The sequence below is a fragment of the Camelus dromedarius genome, chromosome 7 (genome assembly GCF_036321535.1).
Source record: "Camelus dromedarius isolate mCamDro1 chromosome 7, mCamDro1.pat, whole genome shotgun sequence".
Taxonomy (NCBI): Eukaryota; Metazoa; Chordata; class Mammalia; order Artiodactyla; family Camelidae; genus Camelus; species Camelus dromedarius.
In genome coordinates, this window is record NC_087442.1 from 5,065,904 (window position 1) to 5,088,104 (window position 22,201).

Sequence of the window (22,201 nt, forward strand, 5' to 3'; positions counted from 1 at the left end):
CTTGGGGTCTCCAGGCCTTTTACTCCCCTCCTCCCTGCAGTGCCAGCTTACACTTTCCCTTGGGAAGAGTTGGGGTGGGAGTCAGTGGGATGGATGCAGACTGGAGACTGGTCCACAGGTGAACTCTCTTCACCTTCTGATGTGAAATTGTGACTTTTCTTAGGCCAGTGGTTCGCAAACATTGATGTGTATCAGAATCACCTGGAAGACTCGCTCGATCGCAGACGGCTGGGTGTGGGTCTTGCCTCAGACTTTCTGGCTCAGTAGGTGTGGGGTGAGAATTAACAGCGCTCAGAAGTTCTCAGGTGATGCCGATGCTTCTCTGGGGGCCGCATTGTGAGAACTGCTCTCCTGGAGCATGTTTTTGTTTTTGTTTTCACTTGGTTTATTTCTTTATGTATAACACCTTTATTGTATGATTCCTGTACACGGAGCATGTTTTACAGAATGGTCTGAGGCTTTCCTGCTGCTGCCTGAAACTCAGCACTTGGGATGCTTGTTAAAAATGCAGATTCCTGGACTTCGGGCCTGTTGATTCCATTTGGTGGGATGGATGGGAGAGATGCAAGCATGGTCAGGAGTCTGAATTTCCACACTGAAGTTTGTGAATCTGCTCCTAGTGGGATACAGGCAGTTGTGTTACTTCACCTGTCCACGGCCTTAATTTTCATTAGCGCCGTGTGCTTCACTTCTGAGCCAGGGTTCTGTACAGCCCGTCTGAACTGCAATGGCAGTTTCAGCCTTTGTGCCACCAGGGTTCCAGCTTTACTGATATGGCTTCCTCGCTGTGCCTCTGGAAGCTCAGGAGCCATCCCGTGGGGAAACATACACAGCCATGATTTTTCAGGCTCATTATAGTACATCTACAACTGTAAAACAAAACAGAAGTCCCAGATGGTGTCTAAACCCCCAAGGAGCTCGTGATCTAATGGGAAAGCCAGTAAGACAGAAAGGGCATAAATCAGATGCTAAATTGTGACTTAGATAGTAGGGTACAGAAAGGACTTAAAAGGGGAGGGAAGTTTCTCATGAGTAGCTGCCCAGAAAGGTGGGATTGGTACTCTAACTTGAAAGGATCTTCTTAGGAGGCCATGGAGTCTGAGGGCTGCCCTGGGCAGAGGGAACAGTATCAGATGACAAGCTGCAGCTGAGCCTGAGATTTGACGCTGGAAAGAGGGACTAGGACTCCTCCGCCCTCTGACCCCGATAGGCCTGGCTTTACTGTTTTCTGCCTTAAGTGGAGCCCAGAGAAAAATGACTTCAGAAAGTCCTAGTATCCAGACTTGGTCAGGAAGGTAACGGGAACACAGAGCTGCTGCTTCAGCCAAGGGAGGCCTAGGCGTGCTGAGGACTCCTGTTAAAGTCTGTTGGGGTCTCCGGTGTTGTGTGCGTGATGGATGGGGAGGCTTCAGAACAGGAGTGGACGTAGTGGGCTGGTCGGCTTGTCCAGAAAAAAAGCCAGTCTCAACACTTTTAAGAATGCTTTAAAAACCCACAAAATACATACTTCTACAAAAGCCTAAAATTAGCAGTGCCTTATTTTGCACTAAGAATTGCCCACCCTGGTGGTCTTGAACTTGAGCACGTAGGACGAGCCTGGATATCGGAAACCGGGGAAAAGCGGAGCCCGGTGAGGCGGGGGTTACTCAGGCCTGCCCTTACCTGCTGACAGGCGATGCTTGTCTTCCCCACCTTCCTGCCAGCCTGTACCTTGCGTGTGCTCCGGTTTCTATAATCAGAGCGTTCAAGAACCTGAAATACTCACTCACACGTAGGTGCGCCGAGAGACGGCTAACTTTCCCCATGTAACAGCCTTTTTCTTTCCTTCCCTTCGCAGCAAACTTCCACAGGGACCCCACTCATCTGCAGCGTTTCTTGCTCCGGCTTCCCGAAGCCGTGCGACCCGCCTCCCCGTCAGGCCACCCCGCTGCACTTCCTGCCGCCGCCAGCTAGGCTCGGGCTCACGGCTGCTCCGTCTCTGCCTTCGGTCCAAGGCTCACTATACCAGCACACCGTGACTGCACTGCGGTTCACGCCATTTCTCTTTCTCCCGTTCCTCCCAACTAAAACCTCCTCCCTTCTCCCCAGTTAAACTGTGCCCATCCCACAAGAGCAGATTCAAATCGCCATTTATTCTCTAAAGCCTCCTCTGGCCACTGTAGCCCTAAGTTCCGTGTGAACTGTCCCCTTTTACTCTTTCCTAATTGTTTCATGTGAACCAGTCTTGTCTCTTCCACTAATTTGCAGAGCCCTCTGGGGGAGTGTGCTTTGTGTTCCTCCCGACGCCCCAGCACCCAGCCATGCCAAGCACATGGGTGCTGAGTGGGCGCATGGACTTTAGCAGGTGTTGGGAGGTGATAGGGTGGGGAAGGGTGCTGCTGGGGGGTTTCTTGTTCAGAGACAGGAGATCACTGGGGGAGAGGAGGGAGCAATTAGCCTCTTATAAGATTAACCCAGAGCACGTTCTGGATAGCATCAGGCCAAGCTCCTCCCCTGCTCCCAGGTGCCGGCCCCCAGCCCTCCCTGGTGGGCAGCTGACTTCATAAAAGTTGGCCCGGGGAGCGGGAGGAGGCTGTTAGGAAGAGCAGGAGGATGAGCGCTGAGCGTGTGCAGCAGCAGCAGCCGCAGCCTGGGAGCCGGAGGGGCCGCAGTTCTGGGGACAAGAAGCCCAGAAAGCGCAGCCGGCGCAAAGAAACCTACTCAGTGTACATCTACAAGGTGCTGAAGCAGGTGAGAATGGGGAGCCAGCGTGTGTGTGGCGTGTGCTGGCCAGAGAGCCTTGAAAGGGGACCCGATTTACTCCTGGCACTGAGGCGAGTGGCCTTAGGCACACCGTGGGGGTAACACTTAATCTCACAGGTGCCACCGCCCAGTGTCTGTCCTACAACCTGTGATGTGCAGGAGACAATTAAAGCATGCTCTCCCCAAAGTCCAGGAGCTTATAGGGCTTTGGGACAGACAAGGTGATTATGTGGAATGTTAAGTGGGACATAATTAAAGGAAGACCACAGGACAGTGCTGGGCTCAGGGTGAGCAGGTGCCGAACACACCGGTACAAACCAGAAGTGCTAGTTAGTGGTGGCTAGAGGGAGGAGCAATTCACATGAACTACAGTCTTGGGGAAGGCCTTCCACGTGGGGGGCACTCAGTCTTTGAGGGGCTGAGGGGTTGGAACCTGAGGTGCATAAATACTCAGTGGGGTGACTTGAGCCACATGGCCTGACAGAAGCAGAGGTCAGCCCCTCACACGCTTCCTGCCTGTCCCGCCCCTTAGCCCTCACACGCTCTCTGTTTCTGCAGCCTCCCAGCACACCTGTGAGAGGTACCTATTCCTGGGACTCAAGCACTGACAGGCATTTTGGGACACCATTGGGTACCCAACAACCAACGTATCTAGAGGATTCCAGGCGACCTGGCCTCAGTCTCTGCCCTGCTCAGCAGAGCCAGGGCTGGGAGGAGGCCCGGGAACGGGGCTGCCTGCCCTGGGTCTCCCCATCCTGCCTGAGAGTCTCACCCCTTGTTCAATTAGATCTCAGACGTGAGCCTGTCTCGGGTCTGAATCCCATTAGCAGTCTGAATGTCCTGATAGCCTGGGTCTCTGGGTGAGCCTGGCGCTGACTTGGACTGGCCAAAGGGCAGCAGCAGAGAGCGGGCTCCAGGGTCCTGAAGGAAGTGGAGTGAGAGTGGGTGTTAGTGACCCTGCCGCTTAGCCTAACTTTTTGGCTCAGAAATAGTGAGGGAGGGGTTGGATCAGGACTAAGCTCGCAGATGAGAGCTGCAGGGCAAGGCCCCTGCACCCTTCACCCTTCAAAGCTTGCAGTCGGAGAGGGAGCCGCTCCCTCACCCTGCAGAGAATAGGATGTGATGACAACACAGGGGTTTAGGCTAAACCCACCTGGTACAGGCTCTGTCTTCCAGCTGTCAGTTCAGAGGCGACCGGAGGCAGTGGGGAGAGGGAGTGGCCGGGCCGATAAGCCTGAGTTTTAGTTCCATCTCCATCACTGGTGTGATGTGTGTCCTCTGGAACTCAACTCCCACTTTATGGAAAAACCATGTCTGCCTACTCAAATTTTAGGATTGTTACAAGATTGCTACCATTTGTTTTACTAGAGGTCACCTAGTTTGAAAGCTTGCATGACAGAAGAGGAAACTGAAGCCCAGAGGAGCTGTCTTATTTAGGGGCAGGCAGTGACTCGGGGTACATCCTCAGAACCCAGGTCTCCACCCTCCTAGCCTGGTGCTGAGATTGTGTCCTCTCTGGAAAATAATTGGTAATTATCTACCAAGTTATGTGCACAAACCCTCTAGGAATAACCTTCATTGTGCTCATACAAGTGTTCAAAGACATATTTATTTTAACACAATATAATAGCAAAAAGCAAAACAAAACCCCTAAATAGAAACCCCGTAAATTAACAGAGGAACAGTGCTATAACCTATGGAACACTATGCAGATGCATTAAATGAAGAAAGTAAAAAAGAGAGAGAGAGAGCATTCCTTACCACTTGCAGTTGGAAGAAACAAACAAAAAAACTTGGGTACAGTAGTAAAAATACAAACCCCTATTTCCATGTCTCTTGGCCTCTGGGAAGAGGCTGGTGAGGCGGCCTTGCAGTCCCCAACTCAGGCCTGGGGCTCGTGGTACCAAGCAGAGCCTCCTGGTTAATACAGTGGTCCTGCTGCTTCTCCAGGTGCATCCCGACCTCGGCATCTCCTCCAAGGCCATGAGCATCATGAACTCGTTTGTGAATGATGTGTTTGAGCAGCTGGCTGGCGAGGCCGCCCGACTGGCCCAGTACTCAAGCCGAACCACACTCACGTCCCGGGAAGTGCAGACAGCTGTGCGTCTGCTGCTGCCTGGGGAGCTGGCCAAGCATGCTGTGTCTGAGGGCACCAAGGCTGTCACCAAGTACACCAGCTCCAAGTGACCCAGGGCCTAATATTAATAAAGGGCAAACTGCTCCCGCGCACTGTGGTGATTTGAAAAGGGCTGCATGAAGGCGAGGTGTGATGTGAAACGAGGGTGTCGGCACTTTTTATGGCTACTGAGGTGAAACAACTCTTATTCACAGTTTTTAAAAACTGCTTTCTGGATCCGCCCCACGAGCAACATGTGATAGTGCTTTATAAATGTACAAGGTTCTAGTTCTTAGTGAGATGAAGGAGGACTTGACTTGGATTAGAATCCTGGCTCTGCTGTTGGCTGTTTCCATCCTTCCCTCTCTGGGCCGGAAATTCCTCATGTGTGTTGCTCTTTTAGGCCATGGTTCTGCGATGCCGTTTCTGGCAAACTATCATTTTTTTCCCTTGCTGGGCACAGGGGCTACACAGATCTATTCTTCAAGATACAAAAACGGAAGGCCCAGACCAGCTGCTAAACAACCAACTGGGATCTGCAATATGTTTTTATTTTCCTCTGATGTTTTCTTCCCTTTAATTTCAGAACAAATAGGTGAGCAGGTTTTTGAGACTCTTAATTTTTCTTCCCCAATTTTGTTCTGAAAAATCTCAAACCATAGAAAAATTTACAAAGAAATACAGCGACCACTTACGGCCTTCACCTAGATTCACCACTTAACCAGTGACCACATTTGCCTTTTCTCCCTCTCTCATTCAGCCTCTAAGGCGGTGGGGTGAAGGGGTGGGATTTAGGATCCCATCCAAAATCTTTAATGCTCCTTTGTAACTTCAACTTCATGTACTGAAAAAGCTCACTGGAATCATGGCTGAAGTCTGGCTGCAAACCTACCTACTTCCCTTGTGCTTCCTCCTACGTCAGACTTACTGGGGAGACACCATGAGATGAGAATTATCCACACTTTGGTCCCGCAGCCAGAAAGGGGCAGGCCCTGGAGACCTGGCCCCAGACCTCGGATCTTCCCCACTCCCCCCGTGTTTCATACCTTGCTACTCAAGGTATGAATCAGAGGCCAGCAGCATCTGAAACGTCTGGGAGCTTGTTAGAAATGCAGAATCTTGGAACCCAGCTCAGATTGTGGAATCGGAATCTGCATTTTGTTTGTTTTGGTTTGGTTTTGGGAGGAGGAGGTAATTAGGTTTACTTATTTATTCTTAGAGGAAGTACTGAGGATTGAACCGCGCATGCTAAGCAAACACTCTACCCCTGAGCTATACCCTCCCCCTGGAATCTGCACTTTGATAAGACCCTCAGGTAATATGCAGGCACATTAAAGCCCGAGAATTCCTCTCTGGCTCCTCTAGGCTGCTGCCTCTCTTCTCCCCGCCCCCTTTTATGTATATCTATCTATATATGTTTATTCATAAGTCCCTACTTGACACTGAGCCCAAAAGCTCATCCCAGCTGACCAGAGCCAGGCTCCTGCTGCTGCTACTGTGTTTCGTATTTTCTGAAGAATGTTCTCTTGAGCCTGTAGCAGTGATGGGGAAACCCACAGAGGGTTCAGAGCCCCAAACACCACTGAGTCCCACCCACTAGTCTTTCTGATGTCATTCCCTACACAGGTATAGTGCACTCAGACCAGGCGAACTGCCTTCAGACCCCAGGGAAACAGGCATGCTTGTGCTCACTTTAAGAGGGGAGTGTGACTTCAGAGCGTGAACCAAGGCCTGCCAGTCCCAGTCCCTTTGCCCCTTGGTACACCTGCCTCTGGTATAGTCACATACAAGAGTGAGAAGGCTGGGTCTGCGTTAAGCAATATAGGGTTCTCCAGCTGAGAGGTACAGTTGGAGTAACGCCTTTAGGACTGACATTTGCCCAGAGCCTCATGGTTTACAGGGTGACTTCAGATAAAGACCATTCTTTCCTTTGATCCTCACAAGAAAAGTAGCCATGGCTGATCCCACCCTCCACCCTGGCCAAGGCTTTGCTACTCTGAAGCCCACCCCTCTAATATGCTGCCTCCAGGACGTCCTCTGAGATAAGCGTCCCGGCTCCTGTACCTGCAGCCCCTCTCCTCACAGCCTTAGAACACTGGGACAATGGGACTTGAAACCGGGTGGAGTCCGGGTGGAACCACAGAGCTTCTGTGGATTCCAGGACCAGCTCACAAAGGACAGTGTGCCAAGTGGGCACCATGTCTGAGGGGTGAGTGAGGGGATGGGAGAGCAAAGTGCCTCCCTGGTCCCATCAGGTTGGGGCAGCTGCGGGGAGAAGGCTTGGTGGGGGCAGTTCTGTGTGGGCCAGCCCTGCCTGGGCCCAGACATCCACACAGCAATCCTGGCCACTCCTGCCTGTGGTCCAATTCCCTCATCAGGCTTCCCTTGGACTATCAATTCCAGAACCAGGGCTCTGCTCTGGGAAAGGGACCCTTCTCTACACTCATCCCTCACCCCCACTTTCCACCCACCACCCCCAGACCATTGCAGCATCTGTGGGCTACACCTTCACCTTGGAGGGACCAACTGCAGGCTCCAACTGGCCTCTCCCTGCTTCCTTAAGGGCCACGTCCACTCTCCATTCTCCTTGCTCATCCATCAGCGGACTCCCTCCCCACAGTGACCCCAATCTCTCACCTTCTCTAAGCCTCAGTGGTACTCACTGTAAATACCATCTCATTCCCCTGATGGCCCCTTGCTTCACTGAACTCCACCCCGGGGCCATGAGCAACCTTAAGGTCACACCTGGAACCCGAAGTTTATACTCCTGAAAAGCCTCAATAAAGCCCATCTCCCCCAACCCACTGTCCCCACTCCTCTGAGGCTCAGCGCAGCCCTTGCCCGCTGCCTCCTCTCCAGAGCTTATCAGCGCCTCTGGGACTCCTCCCACTTAATCCTTCAAGAGCTGCTGGACCAAGAGCAGCCCCTGCTCCAGCCCGTGCCTGAGCAGGAGCGGCAGTCCTTCCAGTACAGGCTCTCCTCGCTCTACCTGTACTACCTGGGGCTGCTGCGCCGGTTCGACACCCTCTATGACCAGATGGTGCAGCCGCAGAAGCGACGGCTGCTGCGGCGCCTGCTGGACGGCGTGGCGGGCCGTGTGCTGGAGCTCAAAGACGATCTGGTGCGCGCCGACCTGTGCGAGACCCACTGCCTGGACCAAGTGCTGCAGGACCTCAAGCTCACCCCAGTGCGTCGTCGGCTGTGTCCCGGAACAAGGCCCAAGCCAGCTGGGGGAGGGGAGGTGGGGGCAGGGCAAGCCTTGACCTCCCCTTCTCTGCGGAGGCAAGCCACATCCCTGCCAGCTTAGGGTAGGCGCAGCCTTGACCTCCCTCAGACACCCCCTGGCGTTGGGGCATCTGCAAGGGAGAGAGAGCAGAGCACAGCAGAGGATGAGGTTTCAGGAGTGCATGAAACTAACTGGGGGGTGGGTGGAGAGTCAGGCTGGAGGCACCGCCTGACTGGGAGGACCCATAAGCCCAACTGCAGGGCCTTGGTGAAGAGAGTTCCCCAGAGGCTTGTTCCTCAAAGTGTGGTCCGCAGACCAGCAACCAAGAGTTTGTTAGAAATGTAGAATCTCTGGCTGCATCCCAAACCCACTCTTCTGCATCTCTGTTTTCACGTGAGCCGCAGGTGCTCTGTGTGCACCAGCAAGTTCCAGAGCACAGAGATTCTGCACTGGCCTCCTGGCTGCCCCAACGTCATGGTCCACTGTTTCACATCCAAGGCAGTCTCCAAGCTTCCCCAGCTAGCTGAATCAGACTCAGCTGTGGGCTTGAACAAACAGACCCTGCCATTCTGAGGTGGTAGTCTGAGGAGGGCTAGGAGCCTGCATATGAAGACCTTCCCAGTTGATTCAGATGCACAGCCAGGCTTGGGACCACTGCCCGTTTCCTACCATGACCCTCCAGAATTCAACTCTGGCCATATGGTGGGGGCAAGGGAAGAGAGGGATGACTCTTGGGGGATCCATCCCCCTGTAGCCTGTAAATTTCCTACCCCAGGGCTCGAGGATGGAGGAAAACATCCCCAGGGTCTGCGCATGCAGCTGAAAATGGAAATGGATTGGCCGGATGGTCTGAATTTTTATTCCCTCCCCCTCCCTCCCCCATATTGCCCCAAAGGCAGACCTGGAGGTTCCAATTCCCAAATACTTCATGCTGGAGCAGTCCAGTGCTCTGAGAGATCAAGAGCACATGCTGGCAGAGATCCTGTCCAGACTGGAGCCAGTGTACTCCAGGCGGGTAAGTCAGTCAGAAAGACACCCTCCCAGACTCCCCCCGTAGCCCCCCTCCTGGAACTGAGACGCCACGCTTCAGGACACAGAGGCCCTGCCCTTTATCTACTTCAGAGAGCTCTCTGGGTAATCCCCGGCCTCCTCATGGCTGCTCTTTGTAACTTCCAACACCAAGGTAGAGGTGTGTCAGGACTGACACACGTAGATGCCCTGGGAGGACCGTACCCCTAGTGTGTCTTTGGGGGCTGGTCTCCCAGCTTCCCACCTGCATACAAGTCCTCCCTCATTTCCTCTTACTTTGCCCCTGCTCTGGCCAGAGGTTTCCAGTATTACACTGGACTGAGGCCATAATTCTACTGCAAAGTGCTGAGCGGGCCAGGCAAGGCAGGCTTCGAGCCACCTTCATGCGAGAGATTCGGAAAGAGGAGGAGCGAGATCGGAAGATCCAGGAGGAAGGGCAGAACCAGTTCAATCAGGACGAAGCAGCTGTCACCGTACAAAAGGTAAAGTCCCCCCACCCCGCACGTCTCCCCCCTGTGCCCAGGAGGAAGGCCAGGGTAGAGTCACCTCCTCCAGGAAGACTGCCTGGCTCAACAATTGATAACAGAAATGCAGGTGCTTGGATTCTGTTGTCCCCCAACTAGAGATTAAACTAGGAAACTTCATCAGTCAATAAGCTTGTATCTTATTTGTTTATTACTTATTCTATATCTCTATCCCCAAAAGGACTTGAAGTGGGATTCCATAAAAGCCCAAGAAACAGAAGGATCATTAAAATTAGGGGAGAAAGAGCCATAATACAGCAGCAGAACAGAGTGGACGATCATTCCCCCAAACTCTTAAGACTGTTAAAGATGAGTCACTGAGATGTCTCCTGAGCCTCCTGATTGCGGAGGCAAAAGGAAACAAGGTGAACAAAATCGAATTTGAGAACTGATGTGATCCAGGTGCCTTCAGGGACTGTGCCATGTGGGGTCACCCTTCAACAAGGAAATAACATAATCACACCCCACTCCACCTGACTGCAGAAAACCCAGCCCAGTCTCTAGATTTTCCTGTGGGTTCTGGCGGGGCGTGCCTCTCCTCTGCCCGAGGAGGCATTCTGTCTGCCCCAGCATGTGGGCCTGGCCCCTCTATCATTCCCCAAGATGCTGCTAACCCAGGCCCACTCTGGGTGGTAGTGGTTACCAGCTTGACAAGATTGGAGGCACCCTAGGAAAACTCCTGGGCAGAAAGGGCCCCAAACTGCTGACCTGGGGTTCAGTCTTTCTCTCTTAAATCAGTCTTCTCTCCCATCTTCTCTCTCAAGTCCCAGTGCCTCAAAATCTCCTGTCTCCTAGCCCAATACAGGAAACTTAGAACTCCCTCCCACCAAAAACCGAAAGCAAACCAACCAACAAACAACAGCCCTGAGAATAGACACGTTCTCCAAATGGGATAGATTTTTAGATTATTAATCAGTATGCAGAGCATCTCAGTCTTAGTCCCCTGAATTTGGGTGACTGTACTCATGGCCAGCTGCCCCACGGATGAGCAGGGGGTCCTCACCCTCAAGGCTCCCTGAAGCAAGGCTTTGGCAAAGGAAGTTCAGCCCCAGAGATAGAGCTTCCCTTTCCCCTGAGAGCCAAGGCAAGTCCTTTGATACCTGTTGCCAGACATCAAGGATATGGACATACTGCTTTCCAGGCTCTGGAGTCCCCGGTTCACTCATCAAAGGAAAGACTGTATCGGGCACTTGGCTGCCGCGGGCCTTTCCTGTGCTAGCCGCAGGAGCAGGAGGACAAAGCCCAGGCGGGAGCCCTGGATGCAGAGCCTGCTCATCCAGGCGCTGCCTCAGCGAAACCACCTGGCGAGGCATTGGCCCTGCCTCCCTCTGCGCAGCGCCTGCTCTGCACCCCGTAGCACTGGGTCATCCATGGGTCTGGGAGTGACCAGCAGCCTGGGAGAAGAGCACTGAATGAGGAGTCAGGAAACCTGGCTCTGGTCTAAGCTCTGCACTGAAGGGCTCTTGGACCAGGAAAAGGCCATGTCCCATTTTCTGGCCTCAGTTTCCTTGCATCAAAAGTTGGTGGGTGGGGATGTAAATTTGTGCAGCCACTATGGAGAACAGTATGGAGGTTCCGCAAAAAACTAAAAATCGATTTACCATCTGATTGAGAAACCCCACTCCTGCACATATATCTGGAGAAAACGCCAATTCGAAAAGATTCATGGACCCCAATGTTCATAAGAGCACTATTTACAATAGCAAGATATGGAAACAACCTAAATGTCCATCAACAGATGAATGGATAAAGAAGATGTGGTGTATACATACGAGGGAATACCATTCAGCCATAAAAAGAATGAAATAATGCCATTTGCAGCAACATGGATGGACCTAGAGAGTATCATACCAAGTGAAGTAAGGCAGACAGAGAAAGCCAAATAACATATAATACGACTTACATGTGGAATCTAAAAAAACCAAAAAGATACAAATGAACTTATTTACAAACCAGAAATGGACTCAGAGACATAGAAAACAAACTATGGTTACCAAAGGGGAAAGGGAGGGGAGGAATAAATTAGAAGCTTGGGTTTAACAGATACTCACTACTATATATAAATAAACAGCAAGGACCAACTGTATAGCACAGGGAACTATATTCAGTATCTTATAATAATCTATAATGGAAAAGAATCTGAAAAAGTATATATATATATATATTTACATGTGTATGTATGACTGAATCACTTTGTTGTACACCTGAAACTAAAGCAACATTGTAAATCAACTATACTTCAATAAATAAAATTAAATTAAATTGTAGGGATTAACTGGGGGAGTTGCATGGCTCTACAGCACCCATGTCTGCATGCCTGGGTGGAATCAAGTATTTATTCTAAATGCTGTGGGGATTCTAAGAAAAAGTGTGGAGTATTTCTTGGAGAAGGTGGTACTTGAACTCTGACTTGTGCCTCAAAAGATACAGCAGGCTAGAAGGTGGAGATGAGAAGGAGGGATGTCCTGGGGCCTCTAAGGGGACAAAGCCTTGGAGCTAGACACCTGGGGTGCAGACCCGCCCCACCCTGTTCTGGGCTGTGCCTTCTCAGGGGGTCAGGAGGCGCCTGCCATGGCGCTCCTCCCCCAACATCCCTGCAAAAATGCAATGTGGGGATGTCCAGGCCCACGTGTCCCCCCAGGTGTGGAAAGGTTACCTGCAGAGGAAACGCACTCGGCAGGACCGGCGAACAGAGATGGAGTTCATCGGCATGGTGAGTGCCTCCCTGGCTGCAGCCTGTGGCCCAGACCGCCTGTGCTAGGGCCCCCACCTTCTTCATCCCTCTGTGCACCTACCCCAGAGGGCAGCCCTGTACAGCCCCTTACAGCCCACATTTCCCTCCACTCAAGACTGTGGTGGGCATGAGCGGAGGGGGACCCTGGTTGAGGGATCCTTCAGGGTTTGGTTGAGAGAGAGAAAAGCACAAAGCTACTGCCAAGCCACACCCCTTGCCACCTCTCCTCTCTGGAGCCCTTCGGAAGGAACTCAAACCCGGGGCGGGGGGAGGGATAGTAGCGCAGAGCATGTGGACCCCACGTCCCCCATGTCCATGCCCATGAGAGGCTGCAAGTGTGGGTCCAGTAGAGTGAGGAGGCCGAGAGGTCAGGCCCTGGCAGCCTCTGGGAGAATCACGGAGAGCCGTGTTGGGATGAAACACAACTTCTTCACATCAGAGCATTTTTGAGGGACCACAGGCTCCCCACTTGCTCTGAGGGCCCCACACTCGCTTCTCCTCTGCTCTGCAGGCAGATGGCCAAGTGTGAACTAGGAGACAGGAGCATGAACGTGCCCTGAAGGAGCACGGGCGGCCAGAGGGCAGATCTCAGCGTGCGTGCGTGCGTGCGTGCGTGCGTGCGTGCGTGCGTGTGTGTGTGTGTGTGTGCGCGCGCGCGCGCGCTCCTGGAGTCTCATCGTCCTCTGCTCCGTGATGGTCTTCCACCCAGCTAGTGTCTGCTGACTTGGGGAAAAACGCCACTAACGGGGTGAGGGTCATGATCCCTGGGAGGGGCTTTACCATGGACAGAGCCTACAGAAGCCAGGCCGATAAAGGGAGATGGGGAGGGGGGTGACCTGGGGGCGCCAGAGGGATTGGAGACAGGCCTGGGATGACTACTCCCAGGAGGCTTGGGGGCTTCCGGAGGACAGAGGGGCCAGGTGGCCGCTGCATGGGAGTGGCGGTCACAGACTCATTGTGGGGCTGGAGAGCTGGATCCCCAGGAGGCAAGAGCAGGCAGAGGGGGGCCGGGTCGGGCCTTGGTGGGGAGGGGGCAGGGGGCCATGGCACGGCGGTGGGTGAGGAATGAGCCCGGCCGCCCGGGCCCATCAACAGTGTGAGCTCAGCGTTTTCAGTAATTGTCTCTGCGCAGAGTGATATTTAAAATACATTTGGGAGCCAATGAGGCGGGAAAGTGGCTGTGAGAGCGGCTGCCAACACGGGCCGCGGGGCGGCAGTGCGGGTGGGGGCGGGGGCCGGAGGCTCACGGGGAGGGTGCGCTGGGGGGAGCAGGCAGGGGGGCCAGCCCGGATGCATCTAGCAAACTCATTATCAGAGTAATTTACACAGACGAGTTTCGGCTCCAAACACAATTTCTCCTGATGCAGGCATGCCCGTTGTTCCGTGCGGGTGTGTGCGCAAGGCCTCACGTGTGTGGGGGTATGTGCAGGGGCCGGTCCTCCCCACTCCCACGCCTGAGCCCCTCTGTCTCCTCATCCACGTCCCCAGCTGCCCTCGCCCAACCAGGTGGAGCACCTGGGCATCATGTACCAGGCCGGCCTTGGGGAGGAGGTCCGGAGGCTCCGCCAGCTGGAGAAGGAGGAGGAGTTCCAGCTGGCGATGGTGAAGACCTACGATTCCCTCAGAGAGACGGAGGGGCCCTACATAAAGGAGAAAATGAAGGAGCAAATTCGACAGTGGTTTATTGAGTGCCAGTCAGTGTCCCCGGCCTCAGCTGACCCAACCCTTAACCCCTCTTTCCCTCACCTGTTTTGTCCTCTGGTCCAGACTGGGCCTTTTCTCCATCTCCCACCCCTAGCCCCCTGACACACTGCTAACACACTCGGCTGAAATCTGGGGCCCCCAACCTACAGGAACATCTCCACACATGACTTTCCATTTCCCCAGATGGAAGAGAAAATGCCAGAATAAGATGGGAAAAGCATCCAGGAATGTCCCCAGATGGGCCACTCCTTCCCTCTTTCCCTCTATCCCTGGACTTCATCTTTCTCCATCTTTCTCCCTATCCATCTATCCAACCATCCACCCACCCTTCTATCTGTCATCCATCCATCAATTTATCCTTCTGTCCCCCCACCTATCCTTCCATCCATCCACCCATATATCCATCCATCCATCCATCTCTCTGACCATCTTATGTTCATTTAGTGCCCTTACTGGCCGATTCCCTGATTATCCAGATGAATCTTCAGGTGGATCCTACCTGATCTTTGCAGACAAGACTCCAGAACAGGTACCCTGGAGGTGGGGTAAAAGACCTTCTGTGGTAGGTGGAATCTGAGGTTACGGAGAACACTGAATGTAGGCTGAGGGTGGCAGTGGGTGTGGGGAGAGGTCGGCCTCGATGGAGGTAAACGTGGAGGAGGTAGTATATGCAGTCAGCGCGATCACATGGCGAGGGGGGTGCCTAGTGGGAGCTGGAGAAGGCACCTTGGCCAGGGAGAGGAAACATGTCTGGTGGGACCACTGTGGCTCCAGACCCTGTGGGCGGGGGAGAGCAGCAGCTCTGAGCAGAACCCTCCCTCACCCGGCACCCTAGTCAAGTCTCGGGACTCTCTGTGCCTGGATCCTGCCTTTGGAGTCCTGGGTCCACCCCCAGCTCAGCTCAGGCCCTGGGTTCTCTTGCTCTTAGAAAATCCCCTGGGTCCTCTCTGAAACCTCTTCCATTGTCTGTCACAGGTGAAAATGGAACTGGAGGTGCAGGTCCAGGAGAGCAAAAAGAAGGACCAAGAGAAAAGTAAGGGAAAAGAAAAGGGGAAAAAAGAGAAAAAGAAGAAGAAAGGGAAGGAGGCAAAAGCCAGGAAGGGGGTGAGGCATTGCCTGGACTCGTGGGCCAAGTGGGCAGTGATGGGGCCTCAGGGAATTCCGCGCGGGGAGCTGGTCTGGGGAGAATTAGGGTCGGAGCTTGTGATGCGTGGAGGTGAGAGGTCAAGGTCAAATGATGTTTCTATTCTAGGAAGCAGATACCACACTGAAAGTGTCGCCATCCAAGTCCGTCCCTGTGATTAACGCTGGGCACGAGGAATACACAAGTGAGAGAGGGGCTGGGGAGAGCGACCGGGCTTGTGGGATCTTGGGGTGACCTTGGTCCTGGGGAATGGGGACACGCGCTATGTGGACCATGACCTGGCAGCATGTGTATGTGGGTGTGGAAGCTGTGAGGGAGGGGCTGTGAGGTGTGATTCCTAGTGGGGGTCATTATGGGTTTGGGTCTGAACCTTGCTGTCACCGGCCTGGGGATCGGGCCTCTGTCTGTGGCCTGGGTGGAACAGGGCCAGGCGACTTGGTGGGGGTCGGGGAGACCCCATGTGTGCGCATGCAGGAGCTTATGCATGCACATGTGTATGAGTGTGTGTGAGTCCACCTGGACCTCTGACACTCCACTGCTTCACTCCTACCTCTCCACGGTCAGATCTGTGGAAGAACAGGTATGAGAGCCTCCATCCCAACCAGAGTTTTGACTCTGAGACCCTCCAGGTGGAGAAGAGGAAGGAAGTGGAGCAGGAGATCCGGATACAGGTGAGTGCACTGGCTCAGGGCATCTGTGCCGGTCTCCGGCTGCTTCAGGCTCTGTCCCCTCTGCCCTCAAACACCCCTCTCTCCAGCAGCCCCCGGCCCACCTATCCTCTGGATATCCACTATGCACTGCCTTCCCTGCATAATCCTGGCTCCATCAGGGTCCCCCTCGGTCCCCATTGTCCTCTGCCTCTCCTTGGTCCCCCTTTCTCCTGGTGTGGATATGGCCCTGATGTGAGGGAAATGGAGCGGCTCTGAGCCGGGGTCACACCCACCATTATTCTCACCAACGCTTAAAGAGCTCCCTGTGCCAAGTACCTAGGAAGTATTAGATCCCACAGTCTTTACAACACATGTGAGGCAGGCACCGTGATTTTCCTGACATCACACATAAGAAAGTGGAGGCTGAGAGGTCATGAAATTGCTCGAAGTCACACAGACTTTAAAGAGGATCTGGGCCTTGAACTGAAAGCTGACTGGCTCCATCCTGAGGGCTTCTGTTGGCTGAGAGCAAGTGAGAGCAGGATATGGATTAGGGTTGGGATCAAAAGAACATCCACCCTGCTGCCTTCGCTGGGCTCCCTTGGCTCCTCCCTGAGGCTCCTCTCCACCCCCAACTCCGTCTTCACCCCTCCCACCTCCCCAACCCCTGGTCGCCCCATCACACCGCCTGCTGTCCCCCCAGGTGGATGAGCTGATGCGTCAGGAGCTGAAGAACCTGCGACTGGCCGTGGACAGGGAGGAGGGGAGACCCTCAAAGGCTCCGAAGGCAAGATGAGGGACCAGGGCTGGGACAAGGGAGGGCACACGGTGGGGGAAGCAAGGAACAGAGGACAACTGCCTATGTGCTTGTTTTCAACCAGAAAAAGGCGGGGAAGAAAACTGGGAAGAAGAAGGAAAAAGATCTGACCTCAGACAGGTCAGTCTTTTGCTGTGGGAGATGGAGTGAGCCCTGGGCCAGGACAGCTCTGACTTCTGGTCCCAGTTCTGTTGCCGCGTGACCTGGGGAAAGTCACTTAACTTCTCTGACTTTCCATCCTTGTTAACCAAGTATCTGCCCTACCAAACTCACAGGTTAGCTGAGGATCAGACAAAAGCCTAAGAAAGTGTTTTGAAAGTGATGATGCAGAATGAGCTGTGAGGGGAGTATTTTAAATATTCCCTCTTTTCTGTGTTTCCCTCCAACATTTGCCTTAATCAGCCTTCCCCATCAAACCATCTCCCGCCAGACCTCCCACTCGGGGGCACTGGGGGACTCAGCAGTGGTCCCTTTCTATTTACTCCTCTGGTGAAACGAGTCGGGAACACACTGATGCCAGATGCTCTGATGGCCATCTCTCCCAGGAGCGCGTACACCTTAAGTGTGGTTTCCAGGAAGAGGGCGATATGTCACCCAGATGCCTGGGTCCTTAGAGGGCGTCTCTCAGAGGGCGCTGGTCCTTCGCACACCCCTCTCAATGGCCAGGGCACCTGCCTCGGGCGTTCTGCCTTCTAGGCCAGCAGGCTGGTGTCATGCCTTCAGATGCTGGCAGACCAGAGGAGGCTGGGCAGGAGCGCCCCTTATCCCCTCTCCTCATGCCTACAGCATCCCCCCAACCTATCTCTGTCCCTCGCCCTTTGTCCTTGGGGCCCCCCACACCATCTTCTGCCAGGTCGATGGACTCTCTGTTTGAAGAGCTCATCGGCTTCGGCGTGCTGAAGAAAAGCGAGACAGTGGCGCTGAAGGACTTTGTTGGTGAGACCCCTCCCCAGCACCTGCTCCCGGGCTGAGGAATGGCACCTCCCCCGCAGCTGACAGCCATTCTTGCAGGGAACCTTCTCGCATGCTCTGCCCCGGCGGGGGCCACTCACCAGCGGCCACCTTCCCCCAGGTGACTGCCTGTATCTTGGATCTACTCTGAATTTGGCAAACAAGTTGCCTATGCCTTCCCTGTTTGACGTACGACAGAACGTGGCCTTGTACGGGGTTCTTCGGCTTGGTGAGAGGCCCTGGGGAGAGGGGAGAGCCAGCGCTGGGCAGGTGGCTCTCCAGGAGCCTGTGTGCAGGGGTTGGGGGGGCGGCTGAGGCAGGCGTGTCCAGCCCAGGCTTTCAACTCCCAGTGCCACGGACTGGGTCGAACTGCCCTGCCAGGCCCCGCGGAGGTCACACCCGGATTGGGCCATCCCAGAAGTCATGTGGACCCTTGATCTGCTGAGAAGCCCACATTTCTAGCGCCCTCTCAATCCTGAGTGACGTCCCAGAGTCTGTCTGATTCCCTGAGCACCAGCCCCCACTGCCTATAAATACCAGATCTTTCTGAAGTGGTTGGTCACACACCCTTTAATTCCACCCCTTCCAAATCCAGGAGTGGAAACAGATGGTATGGAAAACGGAAAGGGCGTTGGAAGGAGGTGGAGGGCTCTCCCCTGACCCCCGCGTGTAATTCTTCATAGGCATGGTTGCTAAGCTGTTAGAATTCCTCTAGGCTGCCTCTCCCAGCGGGCAGGCCCGGGTCATTGCTCAGACACCAGGGGAAGGCAGTGCAGTCAGGGTCGGAACCTCTTCCCACGCAGCCCAGGGCCTTTGGCCCCACCTTACACGACATCTCCACCCCCGGCCCCTGCTGGCCCACTGCCTGCCTCTGGCCCCTGTTTCCTCTCTCAGGCTCCCCAGATATACACTCCATGGCACCCCTGATCCGCTCCATCCTCCTGGTGGGCCCCTCGGGCGTGGGGAAGAGGATGCTGGTGAAGGCCGTGTGCACGGAAACCGGTGCCAACCTTTTCGACCTGTCACCTGACAACCTGCAGGGCAAATACCCTGGCAAGACCGGGGTGCAGATGCTGGTGCACATAGTCTTTAAGGTCTGGGTCCCCTGATGGCATTTCTCATTCTCAGACTATGACAATAGAGCAGGGTGAGCTTTAAGCTTAGGAGGTCACCCGTCTGCCCGTTTGGTATAGTTTCAGGAGCTGGTGAGGTCTCCCTGCATCCCCGCCAGGAGCCTGTGGGTTCCTGGAGCTCCCGTGATGGGGGAGGCGGGAGGCAGTAGGGAGCAGAGTAGCTTCTTCTCATGGTAGAGATGAGACTGAATGTGTCAGGGAGGGCAGGGACGCTGTCACATGGAGGTGTCGTGAGTGTGCAAAGGGCTGAGAAGTAGGGCTGGCAGGATGTGGATAGTGGCGGCCAGAGGGCCGAGGCTCCCCACTGCCCGAGGCTGGCCCTGACACTGGGCTGGACCAGATGGGGAAGTGACCCTAGCCTGGGGATATCTAACATCAGATTTCTATTCTCTGTCCTGTCCAGGCGGCTCGATACCTACAGCCCTCTGTGATCTGGATTGGGAATGCTGAGAAGAATTTCTACAAGCGGATCCCAAAAGAAGACAAGGAGGTGAGGGAGCCTGGGCAGGGCTGGCAGGAGTGGGCTTGTTCAAGTCACTCCAAACCTCACCTGCCTTGGGCATGTCTCCTGTCCTCCTCCTGCCTTATTGCCCCTCCTTCTGCCGCCAGGATCCCTGTGAGGCTGAGCGTGGGCACGTGCTCCGGGAATTAGAAGCCCGTATGATGTCAGTGTGTCCCCTCCCCACCTCCCCTCCTTCCCCAGAGCAGATGGACCCAAAGCGAATAAAGAAGGACCTCACCAAGGCCCTGCGACAGCTGAATCCCGGAGACCGTGTGATGCTGATAGGGACCACCGACCGGCCGCAAGTGGCAGAGATGAAGGGGCTGTGCCGCACCTACGAGCGGGTCCTCTTGGTGCCGCGGCCCGATTACGCGTCTCGCTATGGTGAGGCCCAGGGACGTGGGGACAGGCCCGAGAAGGGTCGAGGGACCACCCCTGCAGGAGCTCCTCACCCTTCCTTCCATCCCTGCTGCTTTGAGTCCTCGTCTCCATGGCCAGGTGTTCTGGAAGGGCCACTAGACAGGCAGTCCAGTGGCCTGGGTCCTGGCCTGGCTCTGTAGACACAGGCAGGCCACTTAAGTCCCTGGAGTCTCACTTTCTCATCTTAAGTGGGGAGGATGATCCTTACTTTCCCGGGAGGAGAAGCACTGATGGATGTAGAGCCGCCCTCCAGAAGCACAGAGCTCTTCCCAGGTACAGACAGAGGTGCCCACTGCCTCTCCCTGCCCCATGTCCTCCCCCCATGCCTGCAGTGCTCTGGAAGCACATGATAGAGGCCCGGGGAGGCCAGGTGACCCAGAAACTGGACATCAGTGCCCTGGCCAAAGTGTCTGATGGCTACACACCTGGCTGCATCCTCCAAGCCGTCCACGCAGCGCTGACCGAGCGGCGGCTCTTGCGATTGTCCAAGCGGCCCCTGGTGGCCTCAGAGTTCCTGGGGCATCTGGCGAAGCTGGAGCCAGTGCACAGGGAGGAGGAGGAGTCCCTGAAGGTGAGGCTTTGGGTAGGGGCGGGGCGGGGCGGTGCGGGGAGCCAGGAAAAGAGGGTTGTGGGCCAGCAACAGTCAGGTGGTCGGCCCTCTGAAGGCCCACAGCCCACACTGCACTGGACCCCTGCCTCTGTTCCCTCAGAGCTCAGCTGGTGGGGGGAGAAGAATCCCAGGGAAAGACATGTGCGCAGGGCCGGCTCACCGGCCTTCCTGGAGGCTGGGAGCCTGAAGGGGCACCTGTGTATCGTGAGCCCTTGGGTGATTCTGACACCGGCAGCCACTCACGTCCCCCACCTCTGAGTCTGTGCCCACCCCCAGGGGTGGCCGTGGGAGCACAAGAGAGAGAGCTGCAGGTAGGGGGAGGAGGGCCTGCCCCCGACAATGGCTGACACGGAGGCCTAGAGTATTTGGTGAAGAGCAAGGCAAACCACGGCTCTAGCAGGACGCCCGGACCCCGGAGGAGTCTGTGCTGAGGGCACAGATCTGTAAAAACAGAAGCAAGGTCAGGAAGTGGGGCCTTACCCTTCCTCTTCCTCCTCCAACCCAGGATTGGTACTTCAAGACCCCACTGGGCAAGAGGAGAATGGAACTTAGCAAGGACCAGGACGCTGCTGAGGAAGCCAAGCTGGCAAAGGAGAAGAAGAGGAAGTGATGCTGAGGCCGGGGTGTCTGAGATTAGCGGTGGGACTGGGCGGAGCTCCACGGGCAAAGGGACCGGATGTGGAGGGGGCAGAGGTATAAATGACCAGACACTCGGGGACCTGCTCTCTTTGTCCACCTCCGTGCTTCCCCTCCCAGGTGCCCAGCCTCCACCTCGCCCCACCCTCTCCAGACCCGCGCCCTCGCTGCTCACAGCCGGCTCCGCTCTGGTCCCAGAGCCCTGTCCTCTGACCCCACCCGTGTCTGCATCTCCTGTCATTTTTCTGTCCTGCCTCCCCAGCTCTCTTCCTCCTCCATATATTTAAGGGAGAAAAATAGGGAAAGAAGGAGAAAGGGAAAGCAGAGAGAGGGGAGAAAGGTCTATATTAAGTATAAAGAAGAAAAAAAACAGTCTGAAGGCCAACGGACCCCGGTTCTAGACCCACTTGGCCCGAAACTCTTGTGTGGTTTCCCACAGTCCTTTCCTGTTTCTGGGCCTCAGTTTCTTTCCCTGTGAAATGAGGAGAGGTTGGATCAGCCTGTAACCATGGTCCCTTCAATTCTACGGTTTGGTTATTTCTACAGGAGCGTCTGGAAAGTCAGGGAGGTGAGGGCTCTGGGCAGCAGCGGAGTGGGGTGGGGAGAGAAGGTTCTAGAGAAGAAGGCTGTAGGGAAAGGGAGGTACTGGTGGCCAGAGCAAAGGGTTGTGTGTGGGCCCAGGGCACTCTCTGAGAAGTCTCCACCACTTTTCTCCGGGAAACACCCCGCCCACCCCCATCTGCCCAAGCTCTGCCCGCCTTCCTCTGACCCAGAGCATGTCCTTCAAGGGGCTGAAGGGGACATAGCCTTCTGCCCTGGGCCGAAGTCCAACTGCAGGCTCCCCTTGCTGTGGGGTCTGGAGTCGAGGAACTCAGGGAGTAGGGGATAACCCTGCCACGGAGAGGGGAGCCCCAGGGTTCCCTCCGAAGAAGCTGTGTAAGGAGTGTGGGAATAAAGGTCAAAGCGTGTTCCCTGTGTCATGAGAGTCAGGTAAGGCGAGACCACTGGGCTGGAGCGAGAAGGCCCGGTGCGGGGCAGTGGTCCCCAGGGGCTGAGTTTTGAATTTCCTTTCTCCTTTTTTCCCTTTTCATCTCCCCAAGTGGAAGGAGTCTTGTTATCCTAAGGTGTCCAAGTGGGCAGCCACTTCCTCCTTCCCACAGGAGGCCCCGGGTCCTCAGGGAGGTGGGGGGTGAGCGCTGAGGCGGCTGCCTGTTGGCTGATAGCGGCGGCTGAGCCTGGTTTCCCCTGCGCAGAACCCTGGAG

At 55.0% G+C, this 22,201-nt stretch overlaps 2 protein-coding genes across 2 annotated transcripts; both read left to right on the forward strand.

Annotated features, from left to right (window-relative positions):
- Positions 1-56: 56 nt before the first annotated feature.
- LOC105098679 (histone H2B type 2-K1) lies at positions 57-4,981 on the forward strand. The gene is made up of 2 exons (XM_010991425.3): positions 57-2,730; positions 4,693-4,981. The coding sequence occupies exons 1-2, from the start codon at positions 2,593-2,595 to the stop codon at positions 4,927-4,929; spliced, it is 375 nt and encodes a 124-aa protein (XP_010989727.2). The 5' UTR covers positions 57-2,592; the 3' UTR covers positions 4,930-4,981.
- A 2,075-nt stretch (positions 4,982-7,056) lies between these two features.
- IQCA1L (IQ motif containing with AAA domain 1 like) lies at positions 7,057-21,942 on the forward strand. The gene is made up of 19 exons (XM_010991424.3): positions 7,057-7,067; positions 7,718-8,045; positions 8,980-9,099; positions 9,410-9,595; positions 12,279-12,350; positions 13,860-14,065; positions 14,520-14,604; positions 15,051-15,179; positions 15,328-15,403; positions 15,784-15,890; positions 16,573-16,656; positions 16,751-16,806; positions 17,540-17,622; positions 17,759-17,866; positions 18,532-18,731; positions 19,174-19,260; positions 19,479-19,656; positions 20,025-20,263; positions 20,808-21,942. The coding sequence occupies exons 1-19, from the start codon at positions 7,057-7,059 to the stop codon at positions 20,910-20,912; spliced, it is 2,460 nt and encodes an 819-aa protein (XP_010989726.3). The 3' UTR covers positions 20,913-21,942.
- The last annotated feature ends 259 nt before the right edge of the window (positions 21,943-22,201 follow it).